Source organism: Pan troglodytes, chromosome 1 (genome assembly GCF_028858775.2).
Source record: "Pan troglodytes isolate AG18354 chromosome 1, NHGRI_mPanTro3-v2.0_pri, whole genome shotgun sequence".
Classification (NCBI taxonomy): Eukaryota; Metazoa; Chordata; class Mammalia; order Primates; family Hominidae; genus Pan; species Pan troglodytes.
Window position 1 is genome coordinate 194603626 of NC_072398.2, and position 19064 is coordinate 194622689.

Sequence of the window (19064 nt, forward strand, 5' to 3'; positions counted from 1 at the left end):
TTTTACATTTGAGCAAACCGGCTCAAGGAATTTATGTGGCCTGCTCAAGGTGAACAACAGAATGGGGATTTGAACTTAGGTCTGTGCGACTCCAACTCGATGATCTTAACTGCTGTGCTATTCTGTTTCCCAGCACTCTTGGCATCATACTGATGACAGAGTATAAGAGGTGACTTTGTTCACCACAGTGGTGGTACCTAGCCACAGGGTGTAGGTCTGACACTCAAAATTTGCCAGATTTAGGCCTTGCGATTTGGTGACAAAGAGAAGCCAGAGCCAACCAGTAATGGAGACGAGGGTTCAGAAGCCTGAGGAAGCCCCTGGAGGTTGAAGGTCTCTTTCCCTCCTTCTGTGATAGGCAGATCTGCCTATACCTTGTCAAGCCACCATCTCATGCTGTTGTGACAGCCGTCACTTTGTTATGGCAGCACCGTCTGCCGTAAGCCTAGAGTTGGAGAGCCAGCAAGAGTATGTCAGCGTGAGTGTGAGTGTGAGTGTGTGTGTGTGTGTGTGTCCCAGCGTTCTCCTCATGCTAGTGTCCTGATGACAGTTTCTCATTTCCTCTGGCTGGCACCTTTGGTTTCTATTCATTACTTCTTCTCCTCCTAGCTTTCTGTTCCTCCTCCTCTCCTTTGTTAAAATCCTATATTTTCAATCAGCTGAGAGTCTCCTGGGGGTAGGAATGGTGGTGTCAGCGCAGAGTGATTCATCTAGCTGATAATTAGAGCTCTGGAAAACCCAGAACTCATTTTTGTCAGAGTCAGGGCTTCCGGAATCCCTAGGCTTTTTGTTTTGTCAGAGAGTGGAGCTTGCTGGGCTGGGGCCTTCTTTATGCCTGTCTTTTGGTCACCCACCTCATTGAAGCCCTTCAACTGAGATGAGTATGAGTGCTCGCTGCGTCTTGCAAAAAGCTGTTTCTATAACTCCGAGTCCTCACAGTGATCCCCCAAGCGTTATCCCTGTTTGGACAGAAGGGGAAGATTGGGCAATTTGCACATAGTCACCCAGCTTGTAAGTGATGCAGCAGGGATTCAAAGCCAAGTTTTTTGGAATCCATCAGACTTGATTTGAATCCTAGCCCTGCCATTATTAGCTGTGTGTGTTTGGGCACATTAATTTCCTTCTCTGAGCACTGGCTTCCTCAGCTGTAAACAGCCTCCTACCTAATACTGTCTCAAGTGCTCCATGCAGAGTGTGGCACAACGGTGGGAGCTGTTCTGATTACTCTTGTTAGTCAGCCCCATCAGCAGCTCAGTGGGCACCAGACATTCAGAGACAAAGGACACAGGTAGAGGCAGCCAGACTTCACTCATATCAGCTCTTGTGTCCTGGCACTGCCTATGTGGAGATGACAAATGCACATACACACAAGTGGCCACACATCCTAGGAAAACCCAGCAGTGCACACAAGCTTAGACACGTGTGCCCACACATGGATATAGAGTGACCCAGGGGACAGCTGGAAAGACAGCCAAGAGTTAGACATCATAAGCAGCAAACACCCTGACTCACACCTCTGGGACAAGGGAGTGGGGCTACGGCCGCTGGTGCTGCTGCCACTGAGCCCTTCTAGCTGCTTCTGCATGCCAAGGGAGGGAAGCCAGGCTCTTAGAGGGCCCCAGTGAGTCACTTGCCTGATGCAATCCCTTTAAAGGGCTCATCTGCTGGTGCAAGAAGCTGATTCATGGAGGGCGTGGTTGCTGGAGGAGGAGGAGAAAGGGACCGAAACTGCAGCAGGAGGAACTGAGGTTAGATAGCTGTAGTCGCTAATAGGAACGCTTCACTGTAAACCTCCCTGGTCAAGGCTTCAGGGATCTCCAGGTTGAAGGTTGCCATCCTCGGGGTTTCTACAAAGGCGACAGACCTAGAGAGAAATGAATTATGAGCGCTGCGACAGGAATTTCTGTCTTTTATTGAGCCTAACTGCAGTGCTTTCCTCACAGAGTTCCACAAACCGGGAAATGAGGATCAAGGATGAGTCACTTTTCTGATAAATACACTACAATTGGCCGATCTTCCAACCGCTGGGGACTTCAACCTCGGCAGGGGGAGTGTAGGGCCCGCGAGGTTCTGTGGGGTCGGGCGGGGCGGTGCCTCCGTCCCAGCCTCGCCGCAGATATAGATCAGCAGTAAGTGCCGCCCCATTAGAGCCTCGGCCTCCAATCGTGTAACAGGTTTCGCCCAGACCCCACCCTGAACCAATCCTCAATCGGACTCTGGCCTCTTGCCTGAAGTCTTCCGCCCATCGTCAAGATGGCGCCCCAATCCGAAAGCCGTGGGGCTGGAGACGCAGGCGGAGGGCGGGGCCCGGGGGGGCGGGGCCGCGGCTAAGGCTGGGGAGGAGGGGGCGGTGCGTCACTTCCGTTGTCAGGTGGCGGCGCCGCAGCCATGGAGGGAGGCGGCGGCGGCGGCGGCGGCTCGGGTGGCTGCGCTGGGAGGCGGCGGTGAGAGACTCGCACGCCTCCAGCCCGGCCCCGGCCACCCGGGACGGAGAGCCGAGCAGCCCCGGCTCTGGGCTACGGACTATGGGCGAATAGCTCTGACCACCCGGCGAAGGTGAGGGCAGGGGTCCCGGAGCGGGGAGCCGGGTGGGGGTTGCGGGTAGGCGGGGCGGGCCCCGGCGGCCGCGGCGGTGGAATCGGAGTGACAGCCTGAAGCCATCTGAGTGCAGCAGAAATGGCCCCGGCGAATGCCCCCTCCTCCGCTGGGGGCTCTGCCCTTCCCCGGCGGCAGGGGCGAGGGCTGCCTCGCGCCGGGTACCGGGAGGCCGCGGGAGCTTCAGTCCCAGCCGCAGCTCTGGGAAGTGGGCACTGCCAGCTTTGCCTAGAGTCACCCAGCCAGTGAGTGAAGCAACCGGCGTGTGAATCCAGCCAGATCTTTCCAAAAAGACACCTTCTGCCTCTCCGTGTTTCCCTCCTAATCCCGAGGGTGACTTGATAGTTAGAACGAGTCCCCAGGGAGGGCCAGCCAGGGCTTCCTCCAAGAGCCCTCACTCTGGCACGGGCGCTACCGCTGCTGGGGAATTTTCATATCCCGGGCGGCGTTCAGGTACGAGTCACAGCTACCTGCTTGCCAAGGCCACGTTTGGCCGGCCTTTTCCAAGGAGAGCTTGCTGTGGTCAGTGTTTCACCTGCCGAGCCGGTCAGGCCCGCCCATTCCCACGCCACTTGGCCCCGCCTTCCAGCCAGTAGGTAGGGACATTCGGATTCCTGATGCCGAGTTCTCTGCCCACCCCAATCCCCAGGTTTGAAGCCCTTTTGTTAGCGGAAGGAAGAGATGACAGCCGCCCTCTGTGTGGCAGGATAGACTTTGCTCTGTTTTAAGTCACCGGAGGAAACCGGTTGGCTTTGCTTTGGTTTTGAGAACCAGTGGGGAAGAGGGTAGGCATACTGGGCTGGGCGCCTTTCCCTCTTTAAGTAGTTTTGCGTGAGATAAGGAAGAGCAGAATGTGTAATTGTAGGGCCAAAATAATCTTGTTTGTAAACAGTGCCTGTGAGCTCCTTTAGTGCTTCCTAATGGCCGTGCTGTGCAAGTTGTTGGTTGGGTTAATCTAGACAGTCCTCATTCATTCATTCATTCATTTCTCACATGACCACAACAAGAGTCCTTGCCTAGAGGCAAGTGCTAGACAGCATAGTGGTTAAGAGTAGGCTTTGGAGCCAGACTTCCTGAGTTCAAATTCTGGCTCAGCAACTTTCCAGCTGTGTGTACCTGGGCACATTGCTTAGTCTCCCTGTGCCTCAGTGTCTTCATCTATAAAACAAGGATGATAACAGAGAGAGATATTATGAAGAGTAAAAAGTCAACATGTAAAACATACAACCATGTTTGCCACGTAATAAGAATTCAATAAATGTTATCTATTTTTATTTCAAGGAGCATACAGTCTAATTAAGGGAAATTGACCTGTAAACAAATGGTTGAAATGTGGTCTAAAGAAGCTAGTAGTGGCCAGGCGCCGTGGCTCATGCCTGTAATCCCAACACTTTGGGAAGCCGAGGCGGGCGGATCACCTGAGGTCAGGAGTTCAAGACCAGCCTGGCTAACATGGTGAAACCCCATCTCTACTGAAAATAGAAAAATTAGCTGGGCATGGTGGCACAGGCCTGTAATCCCAGCTACTCGGGAGGCTGAGGCAGGAGAATTGCTTGAACCTGTGAGGCAGAGGTTGCAGTGAGCCGAGATCAAGCCACTGCACTCCAGCCTGAGTAACAGAGTGAGACTCTGTCTCAAAAAAAAAAAAAAAAAAAAAAAGAAGAAGAAGAAGAAGCTAATAGCAGCAGCAACAGAGTACTGTGGGAGCCCAGTGGAGAAAGGGAGAAAGCTGCGAGCTCAGCCTTGGGGGTGGGGTGGGGACGGGAGTGTGCCATGAAAAGGCTTGGCAGAAGTGATGCTGGAGCTGAGTCTAAAAGGAGAGGAGGGGAGGCTTAGCCAGGTGAGAATGAATACTTTGAGAGCGAGATAGACAAATAAACTCAGTTTATTCCAGAAATCTCAGATTGTTCAATCTAGTGGTATGGAAGTTGATATGGTGCAAGTGAAGCAGTATAGGTTCATGAAAGAATGCCATATTAGCAATTTGAGATATCATGCCCAGGGCAGCCGGGAGCAAGTGAAAAGGTCTGAAGCAGAGGAATGACATGATTGGTTACATATTTTAGAAAGATTTCACTGGAGTCCCAGTAGAGGAGGGAAGGAGGAGGACAGGAGCGACTGAAGGGCTGGAGAACTCTTCGGAGACAAACCTAGGCTTCTGAGAGAGGAGAGTTGGTGCTGGGGCGATGGATCTTTGCTGAGGAAGCATCATGTGCAACCAGTGCCAGATGGCAAGCTCCTGCATTGGCCTGGGCTTCTCTGCCTGGCGCAGAAGTGCCTGGCACATGTGCCCCTCTCTTCCTGGGATTGTAGGTTGCTAGAGCAGCTGGAGAGACAAGACTGCCCTCTCAGAAGGCCAGTTGTAAAGGGTGCTGTGTTTGCTAACTTGTGCTTTTAATCTGACCTTTGGGGAAGGCAGTAGATTGTAATAGTTAAGAGGTTATTTGAGGCCGGGTATGATGGCTCACGCCTGTAATCCCAGCACTTTAGGAGGCCGAAGTGGGCAGATCACCTGAGGTCAGGAGTTCAAGACCAGTCTAACATGGAGAAACCCCTTCTCTACTAAAAATACAAAATTAGCCGGACGTGGTGGTGCATGCTTGTAATCCCAGCTACTCAGGAGGCTGAGACAGGAGAATCTCTTGAACCTGGGAGGCGGAGGTTGCAGTGAACCAAAATCGCACCATTGCACTCCAGCCTGGGCAACAAGAGCGAAACTGTGTCTCAAAAAAAAAGCTTATTTGGCTCTGCCATCAGACAGATCTGTGTTCTACTTCTATCCCTGCTGGTCACTAGGGATTACTTATTCTCTCCACCCCAGCTTTCTCATCTGTAAAATGGGGACAATAAGAGTACCTTCCTAATAGGGCAGTTGTGAGGAGTAAGTAAGATGTTACAGGATGAGTACTAAACAGACACTGAGTAGTAAATGTTAGCTCTTATTACAGGCTACAGGAAAGAACTTTTAGGAATTAGTTGCAGCAATTCATGGCAACTAGAACTATGTCCCATTGAGCTGTCAGAAGTGTCCTGAGGGATCACAAGATCACAGAGTTTTATTTTATTCTTTCTGAAAAGAAAATCTAAGGGGAGTTTACCCAGTCTGTATGGGAGCCATGCAGATGATTCAGCTTGGCTCTTTAAAAGAACTATTTTTAAAAATAGAAGTAGGACTGCTGAGAAAAAAATAGTACTTTAAAGTATACATGGGTTGGCCAGGCGCGGTGGCTAATGCCTGTAATCCCTGCACTTTGGGAGGCCGAGATGGGCAGATCGCTTGAGCCTAGGAGTTCAAGACCAGTCTGGGCAACATGGCGAAACCCTTCTCTACAAAAAATACAAAAATTAGCTGGGCATGGTCATACGCACCTGTAGTCCCAGCTACTAGGGAGGCTGAGGTGGAAGGATCTCTTAAGCCCAGGAGATCAAGGGTGCAGTGAGCCGAGATTGCACCACTGCATTCCAGTTTAGGTGACACAGTGAGACCCTGTCTCAAAAAAAAAAAGTATACATGGGAGTAAATGTATTTAGAATTTCTTCTCTGTGTGTCCCTGCTAGCAACCCTAGTCTGGTACCTGAATAAGCAGCATCAAGAGGCATCACACACACTGATGAGTGTGGTAGCTCAAAATACAGAGCCCTGATTCCACATACGTGAGCTCCCATGTGTGGCTGGGGCTCTGCTGGGTCCTGGGGGCAGGAGGAGGATGGAGAGGCAGGCCCTACCATGGAGGAGGTTGTGATCTAGGGGCAGGCTCCTAACCAGTTAACATGTGCACAGTTTGGCAAGTCTCTCACAGAAGTCTATAGCATGTGGGGGAACCCAGTGGAAGAAGTGATCGAGCTCTAGGATGAGGAGACTGGGGAGAACTTCAGAGAGCCCTTAGAACTTGAACTGGGACTGGGCACAGCAGCTCACACCTGTAATCCCAACACTTTGGGAGGCCGAGGCAGGAGGATCGCTTGAGCCCAGAAATTGAAGACCAGCCTGGCCAACATAGTGGGACCCCATCTCTACAAAAATTAAAAAAGAAAAAAGTTAGTTAAGCGTGGTGGCATGTACCTGTAGTTCCAGCTACTTGGAAGGCTGAAGTGGGAGGATCACTTGAACCTGGGAGTTCCCAACTCCCAGTAAGCTGTAATCACACCACTGCACTTGAGCCTGGACAACAGAGTGAGACCCTGTCTCAAAAAAAGAACTTGAATTGGATCGTGAAGAATGAATAGAGTTTTCTGGGGGTCTATGAAGCCCTCCAGGCAGGGGGAGCAGCCTGGCACAAGCACGGATATGTGGTAATTTGTGTGGCACTTTAGGAACCACAGGAGTTCTAGCCCAGAGTGTGAAGGGACTGACTGCAGGATGTGCCTGAGAGGTAGGCAGGCACTAGGGCTCAGATGCTTGAATTTTGTATTCTGTTGGTGATGGATGCCTTGCATTAAGTGGAGGAAACATACCATTAGACCTGCATCTGCTTTGGAGGATGGAGTGGGTTGGGGAGAGGTTGGAGTCCCCATAGGAGGCTGTTGCAGTAATCCCAGCAAGGGCTGAGAGGGGCTTGGATCAGGGCAGAGGCAATAGGGTTGAGAAGAAGAGCAGAGATGAGCTGTTTGGGGGGAAATCAACTGGACTCTGGGAGTGTTTGGAAGTGATGCCAGAGGGAGGAGGAATGGTGACAGGTAACCTTGAGGTCCTTGGTTTGGGTGACAGAGTGAGTGATAGTGCAGAGATAGGGATGGCTCAAGGAGAAGATAATGGCCAGTGAAATCTGCCAGCTTCGTTCAGTAAACCCTGGGCACACCCTCTCGGGAGAGGATCAGTTGGAAGGTCTTGTAGACCCCTGTCTGGACTTGGGCCAGGCTTCCCTTTGCTTTCACCTGAATCAGCACCTGGGAGAAGGGCAGCTTTCCTTCCTTCACCTTTCCTCTGCCCAGATTTAACCAGGGAGGTGAACCTCTTCATGTTTCACATCTATAAAGCGATAAATCTTCAGCCTTCCAATAGCCCTAAGAGCAACCCTTCCCTCTGGCAATATCCACCCCGATTCAGCATACTACAGCCCAGTGATGGGGTCCTGAACAGCAGAGACCCTCAGGGGAGAGAGGCTTTCTCAGTGCCCCCTGGAGATCTTATCTAGAGAGAGGTCTGGAAATTGGATTTGCTGCCTGAAGCTGGCTCAGCAGATTCAGTCCTTCTTCTCAGGAAGGACTGATATCTGCCAGAGGCCACCCAGGACTTGCTCAGAACCTTCAGGGAAGGGAGAGAAAGCTGCCCAGTGTCCTTGACCCTTGAAGTTCTAAGGGAGCCAGAAGCTGTCCCTCAGCTGGATTGGACTATAGTGAGGGGTGTGCTGGTGGGCGGGCCTTCAAACAGGCCCTTTGGAATTTGGGAGATTTTTTTACATGATTTGTCCTTGGGTTTGTGGTGTAAAGAAAGTAAACGAGAAAATGATCTGAAACAAGAGCATTTCTTTCTCCTCCACCTGCTCAGGTGAGACTCTGACCTCGAAGGTAGTCGAGGGCCCACAGCAGCCCCCGCATATCCTCCCAGGCTCTGTAATCAAGATCCAAGAGGGGAAAGGATGCAATTGCTTGCTGTGATTTACTTACTATCTTAGAGATAGTTCCACTTTGGCACATGCAGGTCTGGGTCATTTGTGGCTATGATGTGTCCCACTGTGAGTGTAATTTATTCAACAAGCTCTCTGCTAACAAACACTTGGGTTATTTTCTGCATTCTACTCTCTAAACACTTCTGCTGAAGTGACTTTCTTCATACATATGATTTTGCCCACCTTAGGTATCATCTGCAGGATAAATTTCTAGAAGTGAATTGCTGCCTCAAAGACTATCCTTTATTATTATTATTGTTAAAGAATTTCTAGGTCTCCTTTTAATAAATTGGGGCAGCCTTATTTTTCCCCCAGCAAGTGAATCTGTTCTTTTGGGTTGAGGTCGTACGTCCTGAGGGGAACACAGGTGTTCCCGCTCCCTAAAGAGGCTACAACCCAGGCCGGGCACGGTGGCTCACACCTGTAATCCCAGCACTTTAGGAGGCCGAGGCAGGCAGATCACGAGGTCAGGAGATCGAGACCATCCTGGCTAACACGGTAAAACCCTGTATCTACTAAAAATACAAAAAATTAGCCGGACGTGGTGGTGGGCACCTGTAGGCCCAGCTACTCGGGAGGCTGAGGCAGGAGAATGACGTGAACCCAGGAGGCGGAGCTTGCAGTGACTGCCCTCCAGCCTGGGCGAGAGAGCGAGACTCCGTTTCAAAAAAAAAAAAAAAAGAGGCTACAACCCAACGGTGTTCATTCTCTCCTGGCCATGACAGTCAGTCTTGGGTGTGAGTTCAGGCTCCCTAGAACTTAGCAGTCTACAGGCCTGACGGTTTCAAAGGAACTCTAGTTGTTGGAAAGCACCAGAGGTAGAAAAACTGAGAAGGGGTCTTGGCATGCAGAATAAAGCTGTCCCCTCTAAATATGTTTACACACTGCCGCCTACTTGGCAAAAGAGATAGAAGATCTTCAGCCTTTAGGAAGTCTGGATGCAAGGGTCCAGAAGGAAGAGAGAGTGGACTGGTCATTGTAGTGGGAATTGGCAAGAGCAGGACTGATGTGCTTGTCATTTCTCTCTGGGGCAGAGCTGATGTGAGGTGTGTTGAGGGGACAGCAGTGCTTCTAGGGAGAAGCTCGGTTCAGCGCCTTGGGGACCTTGGGCCTGGTGTAGCCCAGCATTCCGTGGGGCTTTTAGAATCCTGTTGCTGGCATCTGCCAACCCTGGGGAGCAAGAGTCCTGCTACTTTTTGCAATAAGTATGGCGCTTCCAGCATTACTGAGTTTGGGGTAAGTTTCATAGTGTGTGTTCTTTTCTGACTCCTGGAGTGGTCCCTTCTGAAAAAACAGGAAGGAAACCAGCAAAAAAAGGAGGCCCGGCCGGCACGGTGGCTCACGCCTGTAATCTCAACACTTCGGGAGGCCGAGGCGGGCAGATCACGAGTTCAGGAGATCGAGACCATCCTGGCCAACATGGTGAAACCACATCTCTACTAAAATACAAAAAATTAGCCAGGCGTGGTGGCGCACGGCTGTAGTCCCAGCTACTCATTAGGCTGAGGCAGGAGAATCGCTTGAACCCAGGAGGCGGAGGTTGCAGTGAGCCAAGATCGTGTCACTGCACTCCAGTCTGGTGACAGAGCAAGACTCCGTCTCAAAAAAAAAAAAAAGAAAAAAAGCCCCACCACCTCCCAGGTCCTTTGTAATACTGCAATACGTTATTGAATCTAAGGAAGTAAGGGTTGTCTCTTATTTTACAGAGAACACTCAGGCTCAGAGCGGGGTAAAAAGACTGTCTACTATTACACAGCCAGTAAGGGCAGAGCTGGGATTTCCAACTCACATTTGTGTGACTCTAAAGCCCATGTTCCCTTCCTCCATCCTGGCTAAGCTCTGGTCCCAGGGAGTCCAGCCCACATAGAATCTTGGACTCATAGAGCCAGCCCCAAAGCTGAACCAGTCCCTTTTTTTGCCTGAAAAATGGAAACTGCCACTGCCTTGAGACAGGTCCCTCCCTGACCTGCCCTATGGGTAGTGGGCAAGGAGACTTGCAACCATGCAGTTAAGGGCCTAGGCTCAGATCAGATGTGGCTTCAGAACCTGAAGTGAGTGACCTTGAACAAGTCACTTCCTGTCTCCAACCCCAGCTTCCTCCTCTGTAAAATGGGCATAACAATTCTTGCGCTTAAGGTAGTCATGAGACACAGGGCTTTATGGCCTCTACCACGTTCAGCCTAGTGCATGGCAGGCAGGCAGGACCCAGGGGCCAGCTCCAGCAAGGCCCAGGTGAGCTCTTGCCAGTGAACCTGTGAGTGTCCCAAAAGAGGCATCCTGAGCCAGTTTTCAGCCCTTATGGATGCCAGGGGGCAGGCAGGAAGTTCCTTATAGGCATGTTTGCAGCCTATCTGGAGAGCTGCAGGGGTGTTGTCTTTGTCCTTCTGCCTCTCACTCTTTTGCTGCACCATTGCATTGGCACACAAGCTCACACATCCAGGGCACTTATGCTTACACCTCTTCCCAGGCCATACTCTCTCAAGTCTGCCTTCTCTGAGGCTCAGCCTCCCCTGATTCCACTACTACTTTTTTTTTTTTTTTTTTTTTTTTTTTTTTTTTTTTTTTTTTTGAGACGGAGTCTCACTCTGTTGCCCAGGCTGGAGTGCAATGGCATGGTCTTGGCTCACTGCAACCTCCGCCTCCCAGGTTCAAGCAATTCTCCTGCCTCAGCCTCCCGAGTAGCTGGGACTACAGGCGAGTGCCACCACACCCGGCTAATTTTTGTATTTTTAGTAGAGATGGGGTTTTACCATGTTGGCCAGGCTGGTCTTGAACTCCTGACCTCATGATACGCCACCTCAGCCTCCCAAAGTGCTGGGATTACAGGTGTGAGCCACCACGCCTGGCTCCACTACTACTCTTAATAATTCTAATGGGTTCAGAAAATCTTTAGATTTTAAAAAAGTATTGTTAGTTTAATAGTTTATGGTACAATAGTTAAATAATATGGGAGAATATAAAATAAAGCTCTCCCTCCCCTCCTTGGGCCTTTAGTTCTATTGACTGGAGGTGTCCACTTAAATTTCTTCTAGGCTGGGCACGGTGGCTCATGCCAGTAATCCCAGCACTTTGGGAGGCCGAGGCGAGTGGATCATGAGGTTAGGAGTTCAAGACCAGCCTAGCCAAGCTGGTGAAACCCCGTCTCTACTAAAAATACAAAAATTAGCCAGGTGTGGTGGTGAGCACCTATAATCCCAGCTACTCGGGAGGCTGAGGCAGAGTATTGCTTGAACCGGGGAGGTGATAGTTAAAATGAGCCGAGATTGTACCACTGCACTCCATCTCAAAAAAAAAAAAAAAAAAAAATTTCTTCTAGAAGTTTCCTATGCATATTCAAAGGTGTGTATAATCTTTTTTAACCCAAGTAGGATTATGTTGTACATATATTCCTGCAGTGTGCTTATTTTGGTAACATAGACATCTTTATCAGCAGGCGTGGACCTAGTCGGAAAGGCTGCATAGTATCCATTATCTAGCTGAACATAATTAGTTAACCAGTCCTCTCTGGATGGCCATTTAGATAGTTTCCTGCCTTGGGGGCATGTGTGTGTGTGTGTTGATTTTTATGGTTTTGTTTTTTGCTGCTACACGTGGCTCTATAGGGACTTTTGTTGAGCACATTATCTTTGTGAACCTGTGTGAGTATATCTGCAGGATCCATCCCCGGAACTGGCATTGCTGGGCCCAAGGCAGGTACATTTTCTTTTTCTTTGTTGGCTATGGTTTCACACCTTTTTTCTGCATACCTTCTGGGCTTGTGCAGAGCCTGGGAGGCCTGAGGTGGACCAGACCCTTCTCGAGACCTACATATAAGCAGACAGGTAATGAACACGCCCTCAATGCATGGACATAGTCTTTCAGTGGTGGCTGCTGGCCCCCGTGATCTGCCGTGTCCAGCCCTCGTGATCTGCCGTGTCCAGCTCTTGGTGATTCAGAGCAGGTGAAGCCAACAGAGGGGCACTCTGAAGGGATCGCCTGCTCTTGGCTTTTCTAATCATACCAGGCAGCCTGTTGCCCCTCTGAGCAGCCATAGCCCTCAACATTCAGTCAAACTTCAGAAAGTGAATTGTATTGTTCACTGTCAAAGTCGTGAATTTTTTTTTTTTTTTGAGATGGAGTTTTGCTCTTGTTGCCCAGGCTGGAGTGCAATGGCGCGATCTCAGCGCACTGCAGCCTTCGCCTCTGGGGTTCAAATGATTCTCCTGCCTCAGCCTCCCTAGTCACTGGGATTATAGGCAAGCACCACCACGCCCAGCTAATTTTTGTTATTTTTAGTAGAGACAGGGTTTTGCCATGTTGGCCAGGCTGGTCTCAAACTCCTGACCTCAGGTGATCCACCCGCCTCAGCCTCCCAAAGTGCTGGGATTACAGGCGTGAGCCACCGCGCCTGGCCTAAAGTTATGAAATTTAATTTAATTTTTAACAGAGGCAGTTAAGGAAAGGCAGTTTGCTGGCCCCAGTCCAGACTGCCTTTCTCACAGGATAATTGTGGTGATTTTTGCTGTTGAAAACAGTATAAAGAGAAGCGCAGCACCTAGGTCTGGCCTGGCTGGGCTTTCCTCTCTATCACTCTGGAAATCTGGGATAGAAAGAAGGAAACATAACATTTCTCTTTTTTTTTTTTTTTTGAGACAGAGTCTCGCTCTGTCACCCAGGCTGGAGTGCAGTGGCATGATCTCGGCTCACTGCAGCCTCCACCTCCTGGGTTCAAGCGATTCTCCTGCCTCAGCCTCCTGAGTAGCTGGGATTATAGGCACCCACCACCATGCCCGGCTAATTTTTGTATTTTTAGTAGAAATGGGGTTTCATTGTGTTGGCCATGCTGGTCTCAAACTCCTGACCTCAGGTGATCAACCTGCCTCGGCCTCCTAAAGTGCTGGGATGATAGACGTGAGCCATCACACCTGGCCAGGAAACGTAACATTTCTAAGTTAAGCGTCTAGTGCCTCCTATGTACTGGGCCCTGGCAATCCTGAAGGGAACCCTTTTTGGGAGTAGCGCTGTCCCTGTCCTCCAGATGAGAAGACTGCAGAGCAGAGAAGCATGTGTCCGGGTCACACAGTGGACAGAATGGTGGCTTTTAGAATCAACCAGTTGTTCTGCGGTTGCTTGCTGCTTTCTCCTTGCCTGATTTGGGCTATCATGGGTGGTAAGAACTTGAACTCCACATGGGACCCCATGGCAGGCCTTATTCCAGGACTGAGTCACTGCACAAAGCAACAACTGATGGTTGGAGCTGAGGGGACTCTTAGTCACATGCCCATGCCAGGATCTCCCTTGTTGCAATCTCCTCCTCTAGTCCAAATGAGCCAGAGCAGGCCAGTATGACAGGGAAGACCTGCCAGTGACTCAGTCTGCCGTCACTGCGCATGGCAGAAGGCACCCTGAAGAGCCAAGGGGCCACCGCAAACATCCCTAAGCCAGGGTGCTTGGCTGCTTTCCCAGGCTACCTCTCTGGATGGAGAGGCCAGGCCAGTACGGCCCAGAGAAAGAGCTTGTAAGTCTGTCCCTTCCTCCTCTGACACCCACACACAGTGACAGATTATTTGTTGTCACATCAGCTGCTTCCGGAGGCCCTTGGGAGGGGAGAGCTGGTGGCAGGGCTGGCAATGCTGCCCTGGATTCTGCTCTGGTGGCTCTCAGCGTGACTGCTGGTGAAGCCCTTTACTCCCAGGAGCAGCCGGCCTGGTTCAGGGCTATGGGGACAGGTCTCTAACTCCATGTATTTTTTCCCCAGGAGAGCCTGCAGAGAAAGCTTCTCTCTACCTCTGTGTGCACAGCCCTGAGACTTTTCTTCCAGAATTTCTCTGGGATGCACCCCCTTGGCCAGGGGCCTTTAGCTTCTAGGCTTTCTTTGCAGCCTCCAAAGGAGGTCACAGAAAAGCCCAGTGGGGACTTCCTCAGGGCAGTGGGGTGAGGAGGGATGTCACTGATTACGCAGTCTCCTTATGTGGGGCTAACTCATGAACCTTGCTTCCTGGAGGAGACTAGAGCTAGGTCACCAAGCTGCAGACCCTGGACTTGCAGGCCCTGCCTGGCCCCCAGGCCTGCTGTGCTCAGCACATTGGAGTCCTGCTGAGGAAAGGCAGCGGTGGCAGAGGATGTGCTGGGGGAGCAGGCTGGGCGCAGGGCCCTCTTGCTGACCGCCCCTCCCACTTCCCACTGGGCTGAGTCACTTCCTCTCTGGCTGCAGCAGGTACTCTCCCACAGGCTGGGAGCAGAGCAGGCCTCAGGGGGTGGGGTCATCCTATACAAAGAGAGCTCTGGTTAGAAGCAGCCAGTTCACTTATAACCCCCAAGGCAATAAAGTGCAGCATTTGGAGATGTGATATTATGCATTAAATGATGTGATATTATGTATTCTTGACAAATTGGAGCTATACATGTCCTGCGTTTTAAAAATGAACAAAATCATCGCTCTGTTTTGGAGCAGTGAAGATGACAGCACATGCATGAATCTTTGTCATCAGGGAGTCCTGGCTGAAATCGAGGGATTACTAATCCTCCTCTCTATCCGCCTCCCCAGCCTGTCAGCATCTGTCCTGAGCACAAAGCAAATGGCTTCCAATGGGTTCCTAAGGAGATTGCTCATAGCCACCAAGCTCCCGGGGAGAGGGTGCATGCCTTCTTCAGGGATGGCTGTCATTCAGACTCAGCGGAAAAGCCCTCACCAGAGCCTTGACCTGGGCCACAGTCTTTAGGCTTTGCTTTTTCAATAATAGAAGGGGAGAATCCACATCAGAAAGTGGTGCGAGTTAAAGAGAGAATCTGGGAAACACTGGGAATGGTTTCTGGCAAGCGGTGGGTGCCCATCAAATGATAATGAAAAAAAGACATACCTGCAGAGACTTGCCACAGGGAAGCGGCCTCAGCACGGAGCAGGGAGCACCCACCCTTCACCCAGCAAAGACCTGGTGACACCGCCAGCCACAGCATCATTCAGCTGTCCTGTGAAGGCATATTACCATCTCTGTTTTACAGATGAGGAAACTGAGGCCCCTGAAGGGTAGGTGACTAGTGTAGAGTCACAAAATAAGTGAGTGTCAGAAGTTGAAATTTGAGCCCGGACCTCCATGACCCCCAAATCCATCTTGCTATCCCAATTGGCATTTGCATAACTGGTCCATGGCTTGAAACCCTTGGTTCTCTGAGCTGTGAATTCCTCTGGGTTTCCTGGACTGCCTTTGTGGATGGAGAGCAGGTCTGTAGGTATCCCTGGTAGAAGCATCTACATGTGAGTATTAAGTGCATCAGGGGTGGCGCCCAGAGTGTTTGTGTCAGGGAAGGGTGGGGGATGCTGCCTGTTGGCTGGTGGAGGGATATCTCAGTAACCCACCTCTGACTCAGCCCTTTTCTCCAGAGAAGCCCCACTCAGCAGCCCCTGAAATGCCTCATTCTGAGGGAAGCATGACCTCTCTCCCTCCCTGCTCACCTGCAGCTTTCTGGCTTGACAGCACCCTGGTTCCAGGAGAATGATTGTTTATAAATAAGTCTGTGCTTGGCATGCCTGGAACCATGCAGACATTGGGTGGAGAAGGGGCAGTTGAGGAAGCAGTGCAGTCAGGGAAAAAGAATATGGGATTCAGCATTGAAAAAGCTGTGTTTATATCCCAGCTCTTCCAACAGCTAGCCAGGTGATTTCAGGCAGCTCTGAGTCTCAATTTCTTTTTTCTTTTTCTTTCTTTTCTTTTTTTTTTTTTTTTTTTTTTTTGAGACAAGGTCTCACTCTGTCCCCCAGGCTAGAGTGGTGCTGTCATGGCTCACGCAGCCTCAAACTCCTGCGCTCAAGCAGTCCTCCAAACTAAGCAAGCTAAAACTCCCAAGTAGCTGGGTCTACCAGCTGTGCCAGCTTTGAACTCCTGGGCTCAAGTGATCCTCCCACCTCAGCCTCCCAAAATGCTGGGGTAACAGGCATGAGCCACCGTGCCCGGGCTCAATTTCTTTTTCTAGAAAATTTTGTGTTTTGTGTGTGTGTTGTGGGGAGGTGATCAGTTATCATTATGTACCAGCCCTCCACATCCGTGGGTTCTGCGTCTGTGGATTCAACCAACTGCGGATCAAAAATGTTCAGGAACAAAAAAGGATGCTTGTGTCTGGACTAAACATGTACAGACATTTTTTTCTTTCTTTCTTTTTTTGAGACGGAGTCTTGCTCTGTCACCCAGGCTGGAGTGCAGTGGCGTGATCTCGGCTCACTGCAACCTTCACCTCCAGGTTCAAGCAATTCTCCTGCCTCAGCCTCCCAAGTAGCTGGGATTACAGGCAAACACTGCCATGCCCTGCTAATTTTTTTGTATTTTCGGTAGAGACGGGGTTTCACCATGTTGGCCAGGCTGGTCTCGAACTCCTGACCTCAGGTGATTTGCCCGCCTCGGCCTCCCTAAAGTGCTGGGATTACAGGTTTGAGCCACCGCATGCAGTCCTTTTTTTTTTTTTTTTTTGGAGACAGGGTCTTGCTCTGTCACGCAGGCTGGAGTACAGTGGCAGGATCACATGATCTGTGATTACACAGGCATGACCCATGGCACCCAGCCAGACTGTTTTTTCTTGTCATTATTTCTTTTTTTTGAGATGGAGTCTCGCTCTGTCACCCAGGCTGGAGTGCAGTGGTGCAATCTGATCTCGGCCCACTGCAAGCTCTGCCTCCCGGGTTCATGCCATTCTCCTGCCTCAGCCTCCCGAGTAGCTGGGACTACAGGCACCCACCAGCACGCCCGGCTAATTTTTTGTATTTTTAGTAGAAGCGGGGTTTCACCGTGTTAGCCAGGATGGTCTCGATCTCCTGACCTCATGATCCACCCGCCTCAGCCTCCCAAAGTGCTGGGATTACAGGCGTGAGCCACCACGCCTGGCCCTTCTTGTCATTATTTCTTAATACAGTATAGTAACTACACAGCATTTCCGTTGTATTAGGTATTATAAATCTAGAGATGATTTAAAGTATATGGGGCTGGGCGTGGTGGCTCACGCCTGTAATCCCAGCACTTTGGGAGGCCGAGGTGGACAGATCACTTGAGGTCCAGGAGTTTGAGACCAGCCTGGTCAATATGGTGAAACCCTATCTCTACTAAAAATACAAAAATTAACTGGGCATGGTGGCATGCACCTGTAATCCCAGCTACTCAGGAGCCTGGGGCATGAGAATCACTTGAACCCAGGAGGCGGAGGTTACAGTGAGCCGACATCTTGCCACTGCACTCCAGCCTGGGTGACAGAGCAAGACTCCATCAAAAAAAAAAAAAAGTGTAGTACGGGAGTATATGCACAGGTTATATGCAAATACTACATTATCTTATATTAGGGACTTGAGCATCCTTGGATTTTGGTATCTGTCAGAGGTCCTGGAACCAATCCCCCATGGATATTGAGGGATGATTATATTCACAAATGCTTTGTAAACTATAAAGCCATGTGTAAAAATTAGTTCTGATAGTTAATCTGAGAGTGTGAGCCGCCCTTCCGGGTTTTAAGTCTGAAATTCACCACCCAGAGAGGTGCGCAGGAATCTACAAGAGACCTGGCAGCCACCTAGTGTGCACGGGTGGTCTGCAGAGCGTGGGTGGTGACCTCAGTTGCATCGTGCATTCAGATTTCACATCACTCACCTAGAGTGTCATCATTTCACCCCAGGTGTAGTCAGATAAATGCATAGTTAGGCCAGAAGTTCTCTTTTCAGAGAAGCGCAAGTGGTTGGAATTCACACCACAAACCTGGAGTGGCCTGGAGGACCTGTCACCAGTGTGAAGGGACAGGCCAGGCTGCCACTCACACACTCCCCACATCTTGCCGCAGGAAAGCAGATCGTTTGGCTGGATTTGGGGGATTCTCCCGCACAGGGCCTGGTCCATCCCTTCATCAGTGAGGGTTTCTGCACAGCTGCAGGCATGTTATGAACAGGTTTAATTCTTCAGTAGGGGTTGCTCTCCAGCAGCAAATGCTGTCTAAGCAAAACCCCCGGTAATCAGCCAGCTTAGACCCCATTCTGCCTCATGCATTTCTGACATGGGACTTTTCCTGGACAGACTATCCAGTGCAGCCCCAGTTACCTACAGCTGTGGCACCCTGTCTCCAGCCATGACTTGGCAGATACTGGCTAGTCTGACCATGTGTACTTTCTTCAGGGTCCCACTCCAGCCACTGGCCCCTCCTTGGACAGAGTTGTCCTGTGAATGACACCTTGTACCTCTTTATTCAACTGCCTCTGTCTCCTGCCCCAGCAGGGACCATGGTGCCTTATAGATGCCCAGCAAACAGCCCCACACTGTGTTCTCTTCCAGCTTTGCGCCAGGCAGTGGGCTGGGTGCAGGGAGGCAGCGGTGGATTGGAGTTGCTCCCTCAGGGGAGCCCACAGCCTGAGATGGGGGAGTCAGACAGATAAACCAATGGTTGCAGCACAGTGGGAGGGGACGGAGGTGTGCTCAGGTGCTCTGGGGGTTGGAGGAGGAGCAGCCAGCTTTGGCAGGAGGCCTTCTGTGAAGACTTTCTGCAGCAGGTGACATTTCAGTGAGGACCAAGGGAGAAGGATGTGCCAACCAGGGAGAGTTGGGCGGGGCAGGGGTGTTCATGGCATACTCGGGATTGTGTCATTTGGTGTGGCTGGATTTAGGGTGCATATAAAGGCAGTGAGCCTGGAGAAGTATTCTAGGTCTGCTTAGGCTCACTGAGGAATTGGGGTTCTTCCTGAAGAGCATGGAGCCCTTGGAGGACCTCCACAGCAGGCAGAGAGACGGCAGCCTCCTGGGATCTGATTGCCCAGCCCCACTTACACAGGTGGCTGAGGTGAGCTCTTCCCATGGAGTGCATCCTTCCTGATCAGCCTGAGGAGAGCAGGGCCCCACCATCCTGCACCTGGTGCAGAGA

The 19064-nt window shown here is 50.8% G+C and overlaps 1 protein-coding gene and 1 long non-coding RNA gene across 26 annotated transcripts in view; one reads left to right on the forward strand and one right to left on the reverse strand.

The window, feature by feature from the left end:
- LOC134807226 (uncharacterized) lies at positions 1-2128 on the reverse strand. The gene is made up of 3 exons (XR_010147113.1): positions 1956-2128; positions 1635-1864; positions 1-959 (listed from the first exon to the last, which is right to left on the reverse strand). It is a non-coding gene; the product is annotated as an uncharacterized LOC134807226 (long non-coding RNA).
- A 226-nt stretch (positions 2129-2354) lies between these two features.
- STK40 (serine/threonine kinase 40) overlaps positions 2355-19064 on the forward strand; it is a 46234-nt gene continuing 29524 nt past the window's right edge. For 6 of the 25 annotated variants that reach the window (XM_063808976.1, XM_063808868.1, XM_024345707.3 and 3 more), the window contains exon 1: positions 2358-2556. Coding sequence is in view for 2 of the 25 variants with exons in the window: in XM_024345661.3 (XP_024201429.1) it covers positions 15186-15210 (25 nt within the window). In the remaining 23 variants the exon portion in view is untranslated. Of the gene's footprint in view, positions 2557-13595; positions 13702-14453; positions 15211-19064 lie in introns of those variants that run through there. The other 19 variants (XM_024345747.3, XM_063808587.1, XM_063808838.1 and 16 more) reach the window with 11 other exon arrangements.